Raw genomic sequence first — 17,205 nt, 5'->3', positions numbered from 1 at the left:
TGGCAGAGAAGTTGTTATTCAACACTAAACAATCCCACTGTCAATAAGTGTTGATTTGACAAGGACAGGTGTTGATTGGAGAGTTGTCTGTTCACACGTGGAATTTATATAAATTCAGGAAAAATGTTCAGAGGTGCTGAAATGACTAAATGTGACGGGTGTGGATATAAATAGGCACTAGAATAGGGTTGATTTGAGTGCTCCAACTTAAATTAACACTGATTTTCTCTGAAAATAAGCTGAAAATATGTATTTACTAAGCAATCTGTGATCATTATGATGATGCACATGATGCTATATACTGTGATGTATGGTGTAAATTTCAAACAGGAGAAAGTTGGTAGATATTATTATTAACTGCTCCTTTTCAGCTGTAAAATCATGAAAATAAAAGGACTAAAAACAATGCTGATTCCCCTGTCAAACTACAGACACACTCAGCACACATCTACTTCATTGTTTTTTGTGCTCCAGACTCAACTGAATGTACTTTGCACTGTGTTTTGTACAATTCTCCCGTGCTGAGCTTGTCTTAATTTAGTTTCTTATTCACTTATGTTCTCAGTTTTTCCTTCTTTGTTTCCTTTGGAGTGAGCTCCGCTAGCTTTTTAATTTCACTTTCAGTCTTTTAATTTTTTTTTTTTTGCTTCTCGCTGTGATTCCTCATTTTACTTGCATTATGCAGCTAAACTAAATCAAATGAGAAAAATAGCAAAAGCATTCAGCTCACTGTTGTACATCTCTTGATTAGCCAAATTTCAACAGCCTCTTGATGTGTATTCAACAGACACACTTCTGAAGACAAAGCGAGGATCATGAAACACTGTTTCTGTGAGCAGCCTCCACTCTGACAATGAGCTATTGTGAATACAATTGTCTCATATCACAAAACTTTGCAACATATGTTTAAAATTGTTTGGCTGCAGGTCTCTGAATTTACACACACACACACACACACACACACACACACACACACACACACACACGCGTCGCACACACATATACAGAGTGTGGTTGTTTTCCTGATCCTTCTCATGCCTCTCCAATGCAGTGTCCCCTTCAACAGTGCCAGCTCCATCATTGCCCTTTTAACGAGGTGATATCCAGACACATGGGAGCAGATGTTGCAAAGAAAACACATTGTGACGTGATTGTGATCGATGCGCACCTCCCACCATATCCACTGCATAATTTGGCGGATGGCATCAGGATAACAACCTGCATTATGTGGAGACAGCTGTCGCCATGGCGCCCGGGCAGCCATTGCATTGGCTCCCGCCTTATTTCAGGCAGAGGCGGGGAAGCCAATTAGGGTGATTTACAGCCTGCTTGTGTCGTCACCACCTTGAAACCTGTGTCTCGGTCCAGCTGAATGAAATACATGGCTACCTGGGTGGTAATAAGGAGGGCAGACTGAAGGGAGTTGTTTATTGCTGAAGTGTATTGTTATTCTGCTATTAATGAGAGCTTGTTCTTTAAGTTAAGTTGATGGATTTTTGGGGATATAAGGACTGTGTTGCTGCCTACAAAAGCATGTAATATACTATATGAATATTAATTGTATTAAAAATGTACCTGCCTGAGGATATATATTTATATATCATCCTTGTGTTGATCCTTTAACTGTTTTTGATTCATGTCACAGTTTTACATATCTTCTACAGGCCATGCATAATGCACCACAGCCAGAGACAGTGCATTTTCATATGTCTCATTGTTTTGCATAATTATAAGCCCAAGTTCTGCAAACATTTGTTACCTATGTGTCATTATTATGCCACCCCAGAGTCCTTTGTAAACTCCTTTGAAACAAACACGCATTACCAATGAGGATAGCACCGTCTGATTCTAAATGTGAGAACCTGAACGATGTAAATGAGCAGCGGCAGCAGGTTTGAAGGTTGCTGCAGTAATGAATCCGATACACTGCATTTGATGAAATGGTGAGGCAGATGGAAACCGGGAGATGGCAAGACCGTGTGAAATACAGGAAGAGGACTTGTGATTGACTGTCACTACTAATCTGAGCGAGCTTTGAAGTGTAAAATGATGATGGGATACAGTTTGAATGTATTTGCACTTCTATCGACAGCTTGAGAGGTCACTGGAACGCCACATCAAGGTTCAGTCAAAATACAGACGCCTGTGCGGCTATAACGTTAACAGAATGTGGTGTAGCATCAGACTGACAGTCTTTGTTGTTGTGGCCAGAGGAAGACTTGTTAGCGAGAGTGTGGGAACTTACAGCTGCATTCACAAATGATAGACATATGGTTATAGTCAAGCACTGCAGTGCTCATTTAATAAGTCTGTTTGTGAAGCTTTACCACAGTTGTAAGCAATTCTGAGTTTATGTACAAGATAATCTAAGAAAGATACAAAAACGCAGTCACACCTGTGGGATAAATAAGGATGTCATGATTATAAAAAACATAGATTAACCAGATGGAAGTTGGGGATGGGTGTATCAAAAGAATTTCCCTTTTTCTTCTTCTTTTCTTGGTAGATTGAGAAATGAAGGAGAAACACCCCAGCCCGGGAGGTGGCGGTGGCTGAAGACATTGGGCTGTTAGGTCCTCGACACCAGAAGAAGAAGTCGTCGCTCGCTAATGACGTAGTATCCCCGCGTCATTCAACTCAAACTACTGAGCTCGCCTGGAGCTCGCGAGTGAACAGCTTTCTGGAGAAGTACCGGTGTGTTTAACTTAAAAATGCTCAAAAAGAAATCAAGCAGCGCTGAAAAGAAACGGAAACACTCGCAGTCGGAAGAAAGACACGACAGCAACAAGCGAAGAAGTGCGGAAGCTAACTTGGAGGTGAGATATTCAAACTAGCGTCGTGCTAACGTCTTGTTTTGTTTAGACTACAGTAACGTTTTATCCGTGCTGCCGTAGTTAGGTTTGTTTGTAGACCTGTAGGAGACGAAACAAAGAGGTTTACCTTAAGTAAATTCCTTTAACAAGTAACGTTACGTTTGAATGTTGTGCTTAACTTGGGCGAGCTGTGGTAGTAACGCTACATTTGTTTGAATTAATTAGCTTGAAAGTTTTCAGCTGTTCAGTCGATGTTAGTGTTTTTTCTTTATTTGCTACGTCATAACATGCACGCTTTGATTGTAATGAAGCCAAATAGCCTTATTATTTTGGGACTAACATCCCCAGAAAGTAATATGCTCGTTAGCTTCTTGTTTTGTTATCTCTAGAGGGTTTAGGTAGCTGTTTAAATTAATATAGGCTATGGTATTGTCATACTTTTGGCTTCTGTAGCCTGCTATTGAAGATGTTGTAGATAAACAGGGTGTCTACATGTCCTTTAAAAAATAAGTTTTCTTAATATAACTTCACATCACGTTCAAATTCAAGGTAAAACTGATTTAAACATTAATATGGCATGGACAAAATGTTAAAAACACCATAGTGTAATTCAGCACAGTTCCATAGCGTCACAAACTACACCCTCTATGTGAACTGAACATGATTAATTAAAAGGCATAGGACTTGTTGGAGGGCTGTTGTATTACTGCATTAGTTTCAGCTTGATGTAACCACTAGTCAACTAAGTTTAGGTTGCAGCTGTGTGATCTGCATATTCTTTTCCATTTTAAGTACTTGGTAACACAAATCAGTCTACGGGAAAACAGTTGAAGGGTTTTTAGTCCACTTTAGGCCATTTTTACAATTTAATGAATACAAAGAAGTAAAAATGGTTTGACACAGAATCCAAGTCTACACACCGTTTGATTTATTATCATGTAATATTATCACACACAAAAAAAGAAAAAGAAAGAAATCAGAATCTGAAAAACCGTAAACACTAAATTTTAACCTTTTATTACAGTTTCCAAAACCTTTATATCCTTCATTTTGCTTACTCTTACATCTTTCCTCAAGAACTCTAGACACTTTGTCTCAGTAACATGTTGGTTTCCCAAAGCAGGACTCAAAGGATGAGCTCGCTGACGCAGAGCTGGACAGGATTGGCAGTGACATTGAGGAGGGGGGACTTGACCTCAACCTGCCGTTCAAGCCCATCACTGCTTATGCCGCTGACAGGCGGGAGATGCTGGAGCAGTGTCTGCGTGTGCTGGGGGAGAAGAAGCTACGGAGAATGCTGCCTGATGAACTCAAGGTGATTGTGTGAGCATGAAAGCAACAGGTTATATGATTTTGAACTCATGCTCTCAGTATGGTATGTATGGAAATGCTATCAATTTCTGACTCGTGTGTTTTCATTTATAAAAATATAAAGTATGTGTCAAGTACTGATCAAAAGGCATTTGTGGAGCAGCGGACAAAGGCTTAACCGGTCCAAGGAATAAGCCTCATTTATCAACAGTTGCGATGTAGCTTTGGACTTCCTTACGTGTTGTCTTCAAGATGTCTGTCCACGGATAACTGAGGCAAATGCAGTTTGCTGTCACAGTGCATTTTACTGGCAGTAGTTTGTGGTTTTAAGAACCACATTTTCTGCTTTGCCAAGTGTTGTCTTCCAACATTTATGGCCATATTTTGTACTGTTGGCTACATTACAACAGCACCAGCCTTTGCTGAAAAAGCAACAGGACTTTGAGCAATAGTGATCATTGCATGAAAAGGTTTGTTCCATCTTTTTGTAAGCACACACTGTATTAAATGTCATTGCATCTGATTCAGAAGTCACCTTATATACATTTTAGTTTGCCACATCACTTAAAAAAATCACTTTAAGTTAGACAGGGAATTGCTGTTAGTTATTTAACATATTCTGTGTTTAGTTGCTGGTAATGTTTTTTTATCTATAGCTGTAAATTAGCTATGGAGATGTATCGTAAAGAAAATGAAGTTAAAAACATACACAGATTTGTGTCGACTCTAGACATTTTTGAACAGATAGTGTTAATGGTTATGTAAAACAGATAAAGATGTCAGACTGTAGACTTATGCTACTTACTTGGGAGGCTATCAAAGCAGCCCATTGTCAAAGATACTATTAAACACATTGTCATTCACAGGACTTTAGTTTAGAGGAAATCAAAAAAATGTGCTGGGAGCAACTGGAGCCGATCTCAGAGAAAAATCTTTTACAGATCCTAGGAGGTAAGTTTGACAGCTACATACTTTGTGGAACGAAACAATCTTTAAATGGTAGTTCATTCCAGAATTAAAAATACATATTTTTTCTTTTACCTGTAGTGCTATTTATTAGTCCAGATTTTTTTTGTGTGAGTTGCCGATTGTTTCAGATAATATAGATGTCTGTTTTTGTTTGAATGCAATGGAACTAGATGGCACTACATTGAAAAACTCAACAGCATTGTCTTCTTCCAGATATCATGACCTAGTTACTCAAGATAATCCACAGACCTTGTTGTGAACAGTTTCATGTAGGAACTATTTTCTTTCTACTGAACTACACCCACCAACTGTATCACCGCACAGAAGGAAGTATGCATCAACTGTTGGCTCAACTAGCACCACTAAATTAGCTAAAGTTAGAGGAGGACACCATTGATGTTTACATCTCGCACTGTCACGAGCACCAGCCTCTCCTCAGTGAGTACATTCATGTGTCCTCCTGCGCGGTGATACAGTCGGCAGGTGTAGTTCAGTGATAGGAAAATAGTTCCTACATAAAACTGCTCACAACAAGGTCTGTGGATTATCTTGAGTAACAGATTTCTGTAAAGAGACTTTGCTGTTGAGTTTTGAGCCTCACAAGCCGAGTGCCATCTACTTCCATCATATTCGAGGTAAGGCCGACATCTCTAACATTCGGCAACTCACACCAAAACAATCTAGATTGATAAAAAGCACTGCAAGTAAGAAAATATATGTATTTTTGTTTTTGGGATGAGCTGTCCAAAAGTATGTCATTCACTTAAATCTGCTGTTTGGTTGCAGGAGAAGAACTGACATCTGGAAATGGTGACAAAAACACAGAAGAGACCTTGGAGAGCCAGTGAGTGAACAGTTTGAGAACTATCAGGGCACAATTTCGAAGTGAATGTGGAGTGTGTTTTCATGCTTTTCTCATACTTACGTGTATTTTATTTTTTTCATTTTTCCCTCATCAAGGCAAGACAATAATGTGGACTCTACATCTTGCCTCAAAGACACTGCAAAAACTGAGGACCCTAAGCAAGGTAATTAATACGTAATGCGCTGGAAGAATATCCCCCAGGCACTCAATCAAAGACTTCAAAGACAGAAAAAAAGCTTTAAAAAGGGGCCATTTTACATTTAAAATCTTGGTGTAATTTTCTTTACAGAGGGTGGCGGTTCAGGAGAGGAGAGCGACGTCCTGAGCATAAACGCAGACACTTACGATAGCGACATAGAAGGGCCCAAAGAGGAGCAGACTGTTAAAGCTGTGGACGGAGCGGTGAAAGTAGCGGACAGCAGCAGGGAAGGCGCTGACCCAGTTGTAAACCCTGACCCAGTGAATCCTAAACCTCCCACGGGCTCTCAACCAGCGGAAGGTGGAAAGAAAGACATCCAAAGCGACATAGACAAAAGCGTCAGTGAGATTTTAGCGTTTTCGTCCTCTTCAAGCAAAGAGGAAGCTAAGGAACAGAGTGCACCTCCGCCGTGCACGGATGTTAGTTTACCTGTTCAAGGCACACCTGTTTTGGGGCGCGCGCCTGCAGCGTGTCGGCCGTCGATTCAGCAACTGGAGCTTCTGGAGCTGGAAATGAGGGCGAGGGCCATAAAGGCTCTGATGAAAGCAAGTGATGGGAAAAAGCAGAGCGTGACAAAAAATGTGTAGCATGTTTTGTTTGTTGTTGGTTGAATGATACATGAAATCATGTGGTTTTATTACTCCATATTGGAATGATGTTACTTGGGAAGTTAAACACACCAAGGCTTGTCCTAACCTACTGAATGAATGTGTCCTGGTATGATAAACATAATTGAGTTTCCAGCTGTATTTTTGTCTATGGCCACTAGATGACAGTGTTCACCTGCCACAGTACACTCATGGTAATGTGTCCAATATGAGCAGAAGAGAGCAGGAGATGATTTATCTGCTCAGTCAGAATGGTCACAACAGCTTGAAAGTCAAGTTTCCCTCGATGTTTTTCAGTTATACAGTTGGGGTAAAAATTTGTCAATTTTAAGAGTGTGAGAATATTGGTTGTTAAGTACGTAGACCGAGCTTTGCCAGGCAAAGTAGGTGGCGGCAGTGTTGTGCTGTCATTTACAGTCAACACACCTGCGATATTTCTTCACTGAACACCTGTTTGACTTGTCAGGCTGAAGTGTGCACTGGCATCTCTCTGATACTTGCATCCTCTAAATGTTAAGGCTGGTCTGTTACAACAGGTTAGGCAGAGACAACAAAAAATACAGCTCCCATGGCATTACAGACGAAATACAGAGGAACCCAAAACTGAAATAAATCAAAGATAAGTAGACCAGCTGTCCTCAACCGATACATCAAGTTAAAGAACCCGCCACTGCTATCCTCTGGAGGAACTTTAAAATTTTGTCTTTCTGTGCGTCTATGTAGCGGCTGGAATTAATAGCATCTCTCGCCTAATGTAGTGTTTTTGCTGTAATTTATTCCGAAGCTGCTTTGTTCCTGTATGTGTGCAATTACATGCAGATGCAGAGCAAAACAGCTCTCAACCCCACTACCCCAAAGGAGACAATGAAACGTATGATAAGAAGCCAGTTGCCTCCTGGGTATTTGCATTTAAAAGGGTTATTTCATGGGAGGAAAGAGGGTGGAGAGCGTTAAATGTGTCTTTTTCTATGCATGCGTGTGCAGGTATCTTTGTACTCATTGATGATTTGAAGAGGAAATTGTCCACTTTAGTAAAAAGGGATACATGATTCTAAAGTGCTGGTAGTGTCTATGATTGGTGAGTATTTATCTGTGTCATTTTACTGCTATTAGAATGCCAATTATGATTTGGTATGAGCAGATAAATGGCTTTTTAAGCAGGCATCAAAATGAGTGGGCTGAAAAAATGAATTGATGGAGTTGAGATGATGCTGTTTTTGTTGAGGGAGTACTTTTTGATTTCAAATGAACCTCTTGATCCATGTTAAAATATTGAGGTATGACGCTGCCATGAATGTTGCTATTATGAAAGTCAAAAAGAAGGTTATGCAAAAAGTTTCTGTGCTCTCTGATTCATCCGTTTAATAGCTGCACCTGTCATTTTCCTCAGTGTTGTGACCAAGCCTCTGGTAAGTGATACTCATTACACAATAGTCCTCAAAACTTTTAGGGTGGTTTATACCCTCAACTTTATGTTTAACTTTCTCTATGTGACTATTGCACAAAATTAAAGAGAATTTAGGCCTCTGCAAAGTCAAGTTTTCTCGAGGGACATGTACCATGGGAAAGACGCGGTGCAAAGTCCAATATTGAAAAAAAAAAAAAATATATATATATAGAACTGATTGTGCATTGACTGTATCTTAAGTTCACTTTGTAATGTATATACACTCATAGGTGTTCTACATTTGGGTAGTTGTAATTGTTGTATCTCTCCTATAGACAGAGTATGCAAAGGAGTAAGAAAAAAAAAAAACAGTTCAGACAAATACAAAATAGAAAAACACTTTCACAGTTTTGGTATGTTTTTAAGTGTCTTGGTCCAACACCTTCAGGTCCAGAATAAGATATATCAACAATTAGGTCAACTTAATGGATTGCCATTATAATTTGTCCTCAGGCTCAGAATAATTTGACCCTACTTTAATCTGGCACTGCCACAAACAGGTAAATTGACCCGCTAACATGCTAAATGATAGCATATACATTCAATTATTGACATTTTGAATTACATGCTACCTTTTGCATCCTGGCATGCTAATTTTAGCTTAAATGTACTTCAGTCAACATTACTACTGTTTTAGTGTAGTAATGTTGCATGCTGAGTAGTGATAGCATTCCCATACAACAGTTACGTGCTGACTGTAGTATCCTGGATTTTAACAATTAGATCTAAATCTTAATCCTGGTTACTTGATTTTAACATTTAGAATTACATGCTAATCACAACAACTTTATTTTAACATTTACAATCATAAGCAAACGTTAGTGTCCTGTCACCTTGATTTTAGCATTTAGAATGACATGCTAACTGTAGTATCCTGGTACTTGGATTTTAACATTTAGAATTACATGCTAACTCATGGCACCTTGCCTTAACATTGAGAATCAGAAGCAAACTGTAGTATCCTGGCAACTTGCTTTTAACGTTTAGAATTACAGTGTAACTTATCCTAGCACCTTCATTTTCACATTTTAAATTACATGTTAACTGTAGTATCCTGGCACCTTGATTTTGATATTTAACATTTAAAATTACATTTTAACTGTTGTATCCTGGTGCTTGGATTTTAACATTTAGAATTACATGCCAATTCCTGGTACCTTGACTTTAATATTTGGAATCACAAGCGAACTGTGGTATCCTGGTACTTTGAGTTTCACATTTAAAATTACATGTTAACTGTAGTGGCTTGACACCTTTATTTTCACATTTACAATGACATGCTAACTCATACAGCTGGGGTTTGATCCAATACCAGTGTGCCGGAATATAAGTATAGCTGAGGGCGGGGTTAGGGCATCATTATTTATTTATTTTTGCCAAAATAGTGGTAAGGTTCAATAACAAAACTGTCTTTCTCATTCTTTTTAATCCAACAATTTAGTTTTGTGTGTGCTCTGAGCATTACAGCCTTGAGGTAGGAACACTTCACTGTCTTTGCTGTTGCTAAGGCAAAAATAGGCTCACCACTGCCCTTTTCAGTGTTTGTTTTGGTGCACATTTCTACTGTTTTGATACTTCCAATGTTTTTTATTTTTCAGAGCACATTTTCATTCTTTTTTTGTGTGCTTTCACTGTTGTGTTTTAGTGTTCGCACTATTTTTAGATTTGGGGCACATTTGTCTTAATGTTAGTGCTTTCAGTGTGTTTTGTTCCTCAGTAGCCACTGGGGATTGTAGAAGTAGCACTGGAAACATAAGTATATTTGTGAAAAAGAGGACCTGTCAGTCCAATGCAAAACTCTAGATGTTACTGTGGCACCGCAGAAAAACCGCAAGGACAAAAAAGGGATGAAAAATGTTGATGTCACTTTTTTAAGAACACATCCTGTTTGCATAAATAAAATAATTCTCTTCAAATTTCCTCTGTAGCGTCTCTGTTCTTTCTGCAGCGAGAAATTAAATTGAACTAACAGCTCATGCTGACAGGCAATAAATAACTTAGCACCTCTGTATGACTAAATGAATTGATTTCCCCAAGCAATGACTCATCAGACACATTTCATTTTCTTCAAGTTTCAGACAGCTTTTTCCTTAACAAAGTAGGAGAGATGTTTAATGTCAGATGTCGTTTGTTGTGATTAAATGTCCAATTCTGTAATGGTGCTAATTGCTGTTGCGCTGGCAATAATCATAATTGCCATCTTATGGAGACTCTTACTCGAGGAATAGTGGCAAGATAACTTGTGCATATGTTTATTTCTGGCCCTGATGTTGTAGATTCTCTGGACTAGATGTGGTATGTAATTTGAATGGAGGCTGACTGTGGTCTTGGAAAAATGGATCCTTCTGTTCCCTGTTGAATCCTCTGCCGTTGAATGGAAAAGAATGACAATTGTGGTAGTTTTATCTCAGGTGCACTGCACATCTGCTCACTATTCACTTCATTTGCGTGCATAAATGCTTTGCTTTTTTTCCCCGTCAAAGCAGCATAAGCTTGGCAGAACCCTTTTTTGGGGAAAAAAAAAAAAAAAAAGCAAAGTGGATAAGTTTTGCACTATTAGAAAGAGAAGAGCCCCCTTTTTTTTAGTCACACTCCAAAATCCCTGAAAGAGATTTGAACATTTGATATTCCACTCCTGTGTAGCATCTGCATTTTGAGAAAATTCCTCCCCTTCACTGACTCCTCTGACATCTGACTTTCAGATTCCATGCATGCTCTCTCCGCATGGGTTCCCCCCCCCGCTTCAACTTCGGGGTCTGCATTTAAATGGTGCATTAATACCATCAAACAACCATTGAAATTCTGTTGGGTAGACCAGCAAGCCAATAAAGCAAAATGCTTTTGAAGGATATCAGAGACATCAGGCGGGATGGATGACCTCGCACAATCAAATCAGCATAATCAAATGAAATATCACAATATTACATCAAAGCCGACTCCCACCGCGACAGCAACTGCAACACGATCAACAAGCTGAATCCTGGGGGTATCGGTGCTTTCTCACTGAAATATTGTGTTTGATGACCTCTAGTGAATATATTTCACAACTTATAGAGTAGGCTATGTGCAAATCAGTAATATTGTTGCTTTTGAATGCCGTGTGCTTAATCTTTAATCAGTAAACATGACTGATTTCCACTGAAATGAGTATGCAGACTGCAACCCTAATCTATAATAGTTTACAAAGATTTAGCACTCCTTTGAGAATTAAGGGTGATAGCACCCAAGATAATTATGCGAGCATCAGATTATGATACTCTCTACATCAGTAACGCAAAACACACTGAAGCTCATTTGGGTATAATAACTCTTTAAAAAAGCTTTCATGTCAAATAAAATGCACATTAGTTTTGGAAAATTTATGTCACCATACACAGTGGAAATAAATCTTAAAGTACTGAAGTCATAACTTACTTATGCAACCGTTTCACTGTGCAGGACTGAGGGGGAGATACTGGCAGAAAATAAGAACTGTTTTCGTTACCTAAGAATGAGCTGTTTATATATATATATAGGGAGTGGGTCCTTATTCATGGGAACAGCCATTTTGCATCACCATGTTTCTGCAGTGGCCCAGAACAGACAAACCAAACTACGGCTATAGATAGGGCCATTCTTGTTTTCGCAATGGCAACTATAGTTAGAAGCACCTGCAGGACCAACAGTGCAAGAAAAACACTGATTTGACTGAAGAGCTTTATTCAGTGGTTTTACTGGTTCAAATCACTGGGTCCATTCAGCTTCTGGTAGAGACCGGTCTCACTCCAAAGTCATCGAAATCTAGCATTTGGGAAGGGACTTCCCAAATGCTAGACTGAAAAAAGGTTTCCTTTAATGTCAGCATGATATGTGGCCGGTTGCCATTATAGTTTAACGGTGCTTGGCAATGTCAGGAGGAAACGCGGCGTGACAACGACGAATGTAAAGGTGGCAAAAGTCCGAGTGGATGAGTCCAACAAACACCGACTTTCACGCAGGAGAGTGGTGTTCGCGTCCCATAAGAAATTTAAACCCAAACCATGTGTTTTTGTTGCCTAAACCCGACCACATGTTTTTCTTGCCTAACCCTAGCCACATGTTTTTCTTGCCTAAACCTAACCATATGCTTTTGTTGCCTAAAACTAACCACATGTTTATGTTGCCTAAACCTAACCTCGTTTTTGTTGCCTGAATCCAGCTTGGTGTGTTTGTTGTTGAAGGAAAAAAAAAGTCACTTTGCAGTGTTGTACCGACATCATTTAGTTTGAAAGAGACTGTATGTAAATGTTAAATTTCCTCTGAAAACAGAAGAGTATCTTGAAAGAAGACAATGCATGTAACAGGCAGAACATGACACGGTGCCCCAGAACATCGACCACTAACGCACAGTACGCGGGGTACCTTGCATGTCGTATGTGGATGTAGAAAGTCTATGACCAAATGTCAATATGTGACAAGGTTGGAGTGAGAATGTGTTGCTTGGTAAAAAACCTTGTGACTATCTGGATCTTTAGTAATCAGAGACAAAAGGTCAGCACACATTAGCAGGTTCTGGGATAGCGGGTTGCCATGACGAGCCAAACAGCATCTGAGAAACACTGACTTGTAACGTGAAACTACTTTATTCCGTGTTTTTACCAGTGTAAGTCACCTGATGTGTTTGTTTTAGAGAGCGAGGAGACCTCTGGGGATAATTTGGCTACTGGTTTAAAAAAAAAAAAAAAACCTGAACAATAAACACTGAGGGAATTCTAATCAAAAGTTGACACTTGGCACTTGGAAGAAGTTTCAGCCATTTGCAATTTGCAATCCTCCCCACTAGATGCCACTAAATCCTATCCACTGCTCCTTTAAGCTTGATAAGAAGCACAAGAAATATATTTTACCATGCGGAGGCAAAGTAATTAGAAATGAAGGTATTAATATATTCATTGTAGCCTTCCAATCGTTTTCTGTTAGGTTATAGAGTTAATTAATTTAACAACTGTGAACTGATACTGTGTTGCTGTGATTCTGCCAGGAGAGTGATTTCAATTTGGCTAGTATCCCATGCAAGGAAATTAAAAATATATATATCTACACATAGCACTACACTAACATTATAACTTTTCTACTTTATCGCCAGTCCTGTTAAGACCCTGGTGTTTTGTGAGTGAAATCTTACTGAATTTGTCAAAAGTATTGTACTGTCAGCACAAAGAACCCTAAAACATACTGTACATTATGAAAAATCCTCAGTATACTGTAGTGGAACACACATTGATCCGAACTTAATGTGGCGCTAAATAAACAATTTAAAGACCCAGAAATGTGAAGAATAAACTGTAAAGCCATTCTTTATCCAGTTTCTTTAAACTAATCACACTATCTGTGAAGCTAAGCTTTAAACAGCTGCATGGATATAGTCCCAGCTGTCCAATGAACGGCAATGGACCACCAAAGTGTCCCCCAGACAGATGATGGATCACAGCACACAGCCCTGGTATCTCACACTTTTATGATTCTAGGTTCAGAGTACACCATTTGTGCTAGGGTTGGAAGACATTGAACTGTCAAATCCTGGTGGGGTGCCATTTATTTATTTTTATTTTGATGATTTATTTCCCACAGAAGCACCAAAGGACTGAGCCAAGTAAATTACTTTTGTCAAAGTTGTGATAAAACTGTCAAATTGCTTCCCACCACCAGCTGGCAAGCAATTGTATTACATAAGTAATTGTCAGAAGGAATGTCAAGAGAGGAGTATATTGCTCGATGAGTTTCTGTCTGTCTCTCCGTGAGGGTTTTACGTCCCTTGCCTAAGTTTAATGGCCTTGTCGTGTGTTTTAACTACATTGCAGCATGTATCTCTCCGGAGTCAAGCCACACTGTAGATACAAGAGTCAAAATGAATCTTACTTTTTCATTTAAAGTCTGACACCAACTGCTTTGAACACAGGTCTCTCTTGTGGTTTCTGTGTCGGTGACACCACTCCCACTTACACCTTCTTTTAATGGTCCACAAAAACAAGAAGGGCAAGTGTCATTTATTCCTTTTGACTGATAGCTGATAACTTTAATACTTCCTTGTAGAACTAAACAAACCTCAGGTTCTTATAAGATCAAAAGTTGAAAATAATAAGTCAAGATTTATGAAATATGTTGTCTGAGTCACCCAAACTATTATACCATAGGTTGAGTCATACGCCCAATAAACTGAGTCATACAAAATTTTACCCCCACACCACTTACTTCAAGCCCCAACATCCATACTCCCCTCTCCTTCATCACATAATATGAATGCGGTGCTATTTCTGTTGCTCTCCTTGACAGCCAATTAAGCAGCCAGCGTCTGCTTTACACTTCCCCAAACCGATTGCTTATCCCTTGCTCTGATTGCGAGGGGTTATACAGAAACAGTACTTCCGTGAGTTTAATGGCATTTTGATGTGAAAACAATCTGAGGAATTGGTTTTACTGGTGAAAGTGAAATGTCAAGTGTTTCACCGAGTAGAAGAAGAATGAAAAGAAATGCTGAAAGCCTAAAGTTTGTCCTCCACCAAGTATTTCTGTATTCCCTCATCTCCCAGACTCTCCCCACAGTAGGAGGCACATCTACATAACTTAGATGTTTTACTTGTGAATAGTCACATTAGGGCCAGACCCAGGGGTCGCGTTAACCGGATATTCTCGGTCATTGACTGTTTTTTTTTTTTTACAACAATGACCGGAAACTCTGAAGGCCGTCTGTCATTTTGACCGGTTGCAATTACCGCCCCTGCCCACTTGGCGGCGGAGTGCACAGTCAGTGGTTTAAGTGGCTGCCGTTTTCACACTGCAGAGAAAAAGTCATTCATCTGCTTCATGTCGCATTGTTAACATAACGCCCTGGACACACCGGATGCGGAACTGAAGCGCAGCGCCCAGCAGCGGAGGCAGTTTTCAGTCAGCGCCCATGTTAACCTATCTGACTGTCCACACAGGCCGCTGAGCAGAGCGGAGCGCCTGCGGAGGCAGCGCTTCAGTTCGGCGTCTGGTCTATTTTTCATGCGAGCCGCGAGCGTTTCTGTCAAGCTGGATAGAGCGGATCGTACCAAACAGGAAGTCGGACACAGAAAAGACGAGTGAATCCGGCCAATTTTCAAAATAAAATAACAACAGCACGCACTGAGGAACGTGAGGAGAAAATACCGTATTTATGATTTAAAATAACACAACAGTGCATAACCAAACACATTTTTCAATGCCATAATCACTTCATTACAATTTTAATTTTGTGTCACTGAGCCTACAGGCGTAACTACATAATGCCCTGGACACACCGGACGCGTTAGTGACGCATTAGTGCCGTCCGCTGGGTCCAGGGCGAAGCCTGATGGCACGGGTGTGTGCATGTCTGTTCATCTTTTCGTTCATGTCCTTATTAATGCACACTTTATAACTTGCTTGTTGGATTTATTAAAAACGAACGAATGAAAACTAAATGACTTTGAATATCTTTATTATCATTTAAAAACGAAAATTAAAATGACCGGTAAAAATAGATTATGACCGGATTTTTATGACCCTGACGGTCAAAATTACCGGTGATGAAAAAGTCTAGCTCAACGTCTGGCCAGACCATTTGTCAATATCGTATGACTAGATATGAGACTAGATATCGTCTCAGATTTAGGTTATCTTAATATCGGAAGTGTTTTCTTGTTTTTAAAGGCTGCAAGTGATGTCATTCCCTGCAGTTACCAGACTGTCCTAGCAGTTCTATTATTATTTGTCTTTGCCCATTTAGTTATCATATCCAAATTAATGATGGTTATTTATCGACAATCTCATTGCGTAGATATTTTGTGAAAGCACAAACAGTCAACCCTACAATATTGCTGAAATATAGATATTGAGGTACTTGTTCAAGAATACTGTGATATTCGATTTTCTCTACATCCCCCAGCCATAATTGTGAAATATACATGTGGTTAGACATTTAAAGTATCGTCAGTCCAGTGTTCACGAACACTTTCACTTTAGCTTCTGTCCTAAGTAAAGAGTCCAACTTCTTGCTGATGTCATATTGACGTCCGGTGCCAGCTGGGTAAACTGTTTCACCGAGGTGGCACGTTAAAGAAGTACCAAAATATATTGTGGAGTTTTAACACTGACTGTTAAAATATGTGATAGTTCCTGTGTGATCAGTGTGCCCTTCATTGTCAATAGAGTTTTTGTACTGTAGTTTACGGAAGACGAGAACGGCTGTGGTTTTTTTTTTTTTTTTGCACTGTTATCTCGTGATAACTTATTTTGTTATCTCGATATAACAAAGATTGTTATCCTGCCATAACGAATTAATTATCTCGTTATCTCGACATAACAAAGATTGTTTTCTCGTGATAACGAATTAATGATCTTGTTATCTCGATATAACAAAGATTGTTTTCCCGTGATAATTGTCAAGTCTGATGATTGCGCACTGGTTAATGTGATCGTCTTGATTTCAGCCTACAAGAGCTGCCGTGGTCCTGCTCGATGTCTCCTATGTGACAATAATCCTACTGTTATTATACACATAGGATTATTGTCACATAGGAGACATCTAGCAGGACCACGGCAGCTCTTGTAGGCTGAAATCAAGACAATCACATTAACCAGTGCGCAATCATCAGACTTGACAATTATCACGGGAAAACAATCTTTGTTATATTGAGATAACAAAATAATTCATTTGTTATCACGAGAAAACAATCTTTGTTATATCATGATAACGAAATAATAAGTCGTTATCACAAGATAACAGTGCACAAAAAAATAAAAATAAAAAACCATGGCTGTTTTCGTCTTCCGTAGTAGTTGGATAATGATGGCTGTTTTGCTCACTTAATTAATGAACCTCTCAAGATTTGCCTTTGAAAGTAAGGTCATCATATCTGCAATGTTAAAGTGAGCACTGATTCAATGAGGGCTTCGGGGACAGATGTTAAAATGTCATTCCTGATGCATACCTCAGTAGGAACAGGTGTTACTGGGCCCTGCTGGTAAATGGA

At 39.3% G+C, this 17,205-nt stretch overlaps 1 protein-coding gene across 1 annotated transcript; it reads left to right on the top strand.

Annotated features, from left to right (window-relative positions):
* Positions 1-2,629: 2,629 nt before the first annotated feature.
* LOC125884221 (caspase activity and apoptosis inhibitor 1) lies at positions 2,630-10,092 on the top strand. The gene is made up of 6 exons (XM_049569072.1): positions 2,630-2,816; positions 3,937-4,128; positions 4,991-5,075; positions 5,880-5,937; positions 6,054-6,121; positions 6,248-10,092. Exons 1-6 carry the CDS (start codon positions 2,712-2,714, stop codon positions 6,742-6,744), a joined length of 1,005 nt encoding a protein of 334 aa, XP_049425029.1. The 5' UTR covers positions 2,630-2,711; the 3' UTR covers positions 6,745-10,092.
* The last annotated feature ends 7,113 nt before the right edge of the window (positions 10,093-17,205 follow it).

Source organism: Epinephelus fuscoguttatus, linkage group LG23, assembly GCF_011397635.1.
Source record: "Epinephelus fuscoguttatus linkage group LG23, E.fuscoguttatus.final_Chr_v1".
Taxonomy (NCBI): domain Eukaryota; kingdom Metazoa; phylum Chordata; class Actinopteri; order Perciformes; family Serranidae; genus Epinephelus; species Epinephelus fuscoguttatus.
This window is presented reverse-complemented; position numbering and strand designations above follow the sequence as displayed.

Coding starts and splice junctions, on each gene's coding strand:
- LOC125884221 (XM_049569072.1), top strand. CDS start 2,712: ATGCTCAAAAAGAAATCAAGCAGCGCTGAAAAGAAACGGAAACACTCG. Junction 5,076..5,879: donor TCTTTTACAGATCCTAGGAG/GTAAGTTTGACA, acceptor GTTTGGTTGCAG/GAGAAGAACTGACATCTGGA. Junction 5,938..6,053: donor GAAGAGACCTTGGAGAGCCA/GTGAGTGAACAG, acceptor TCCCTCATCAAG/GCAAGACAATAATGTGGACT.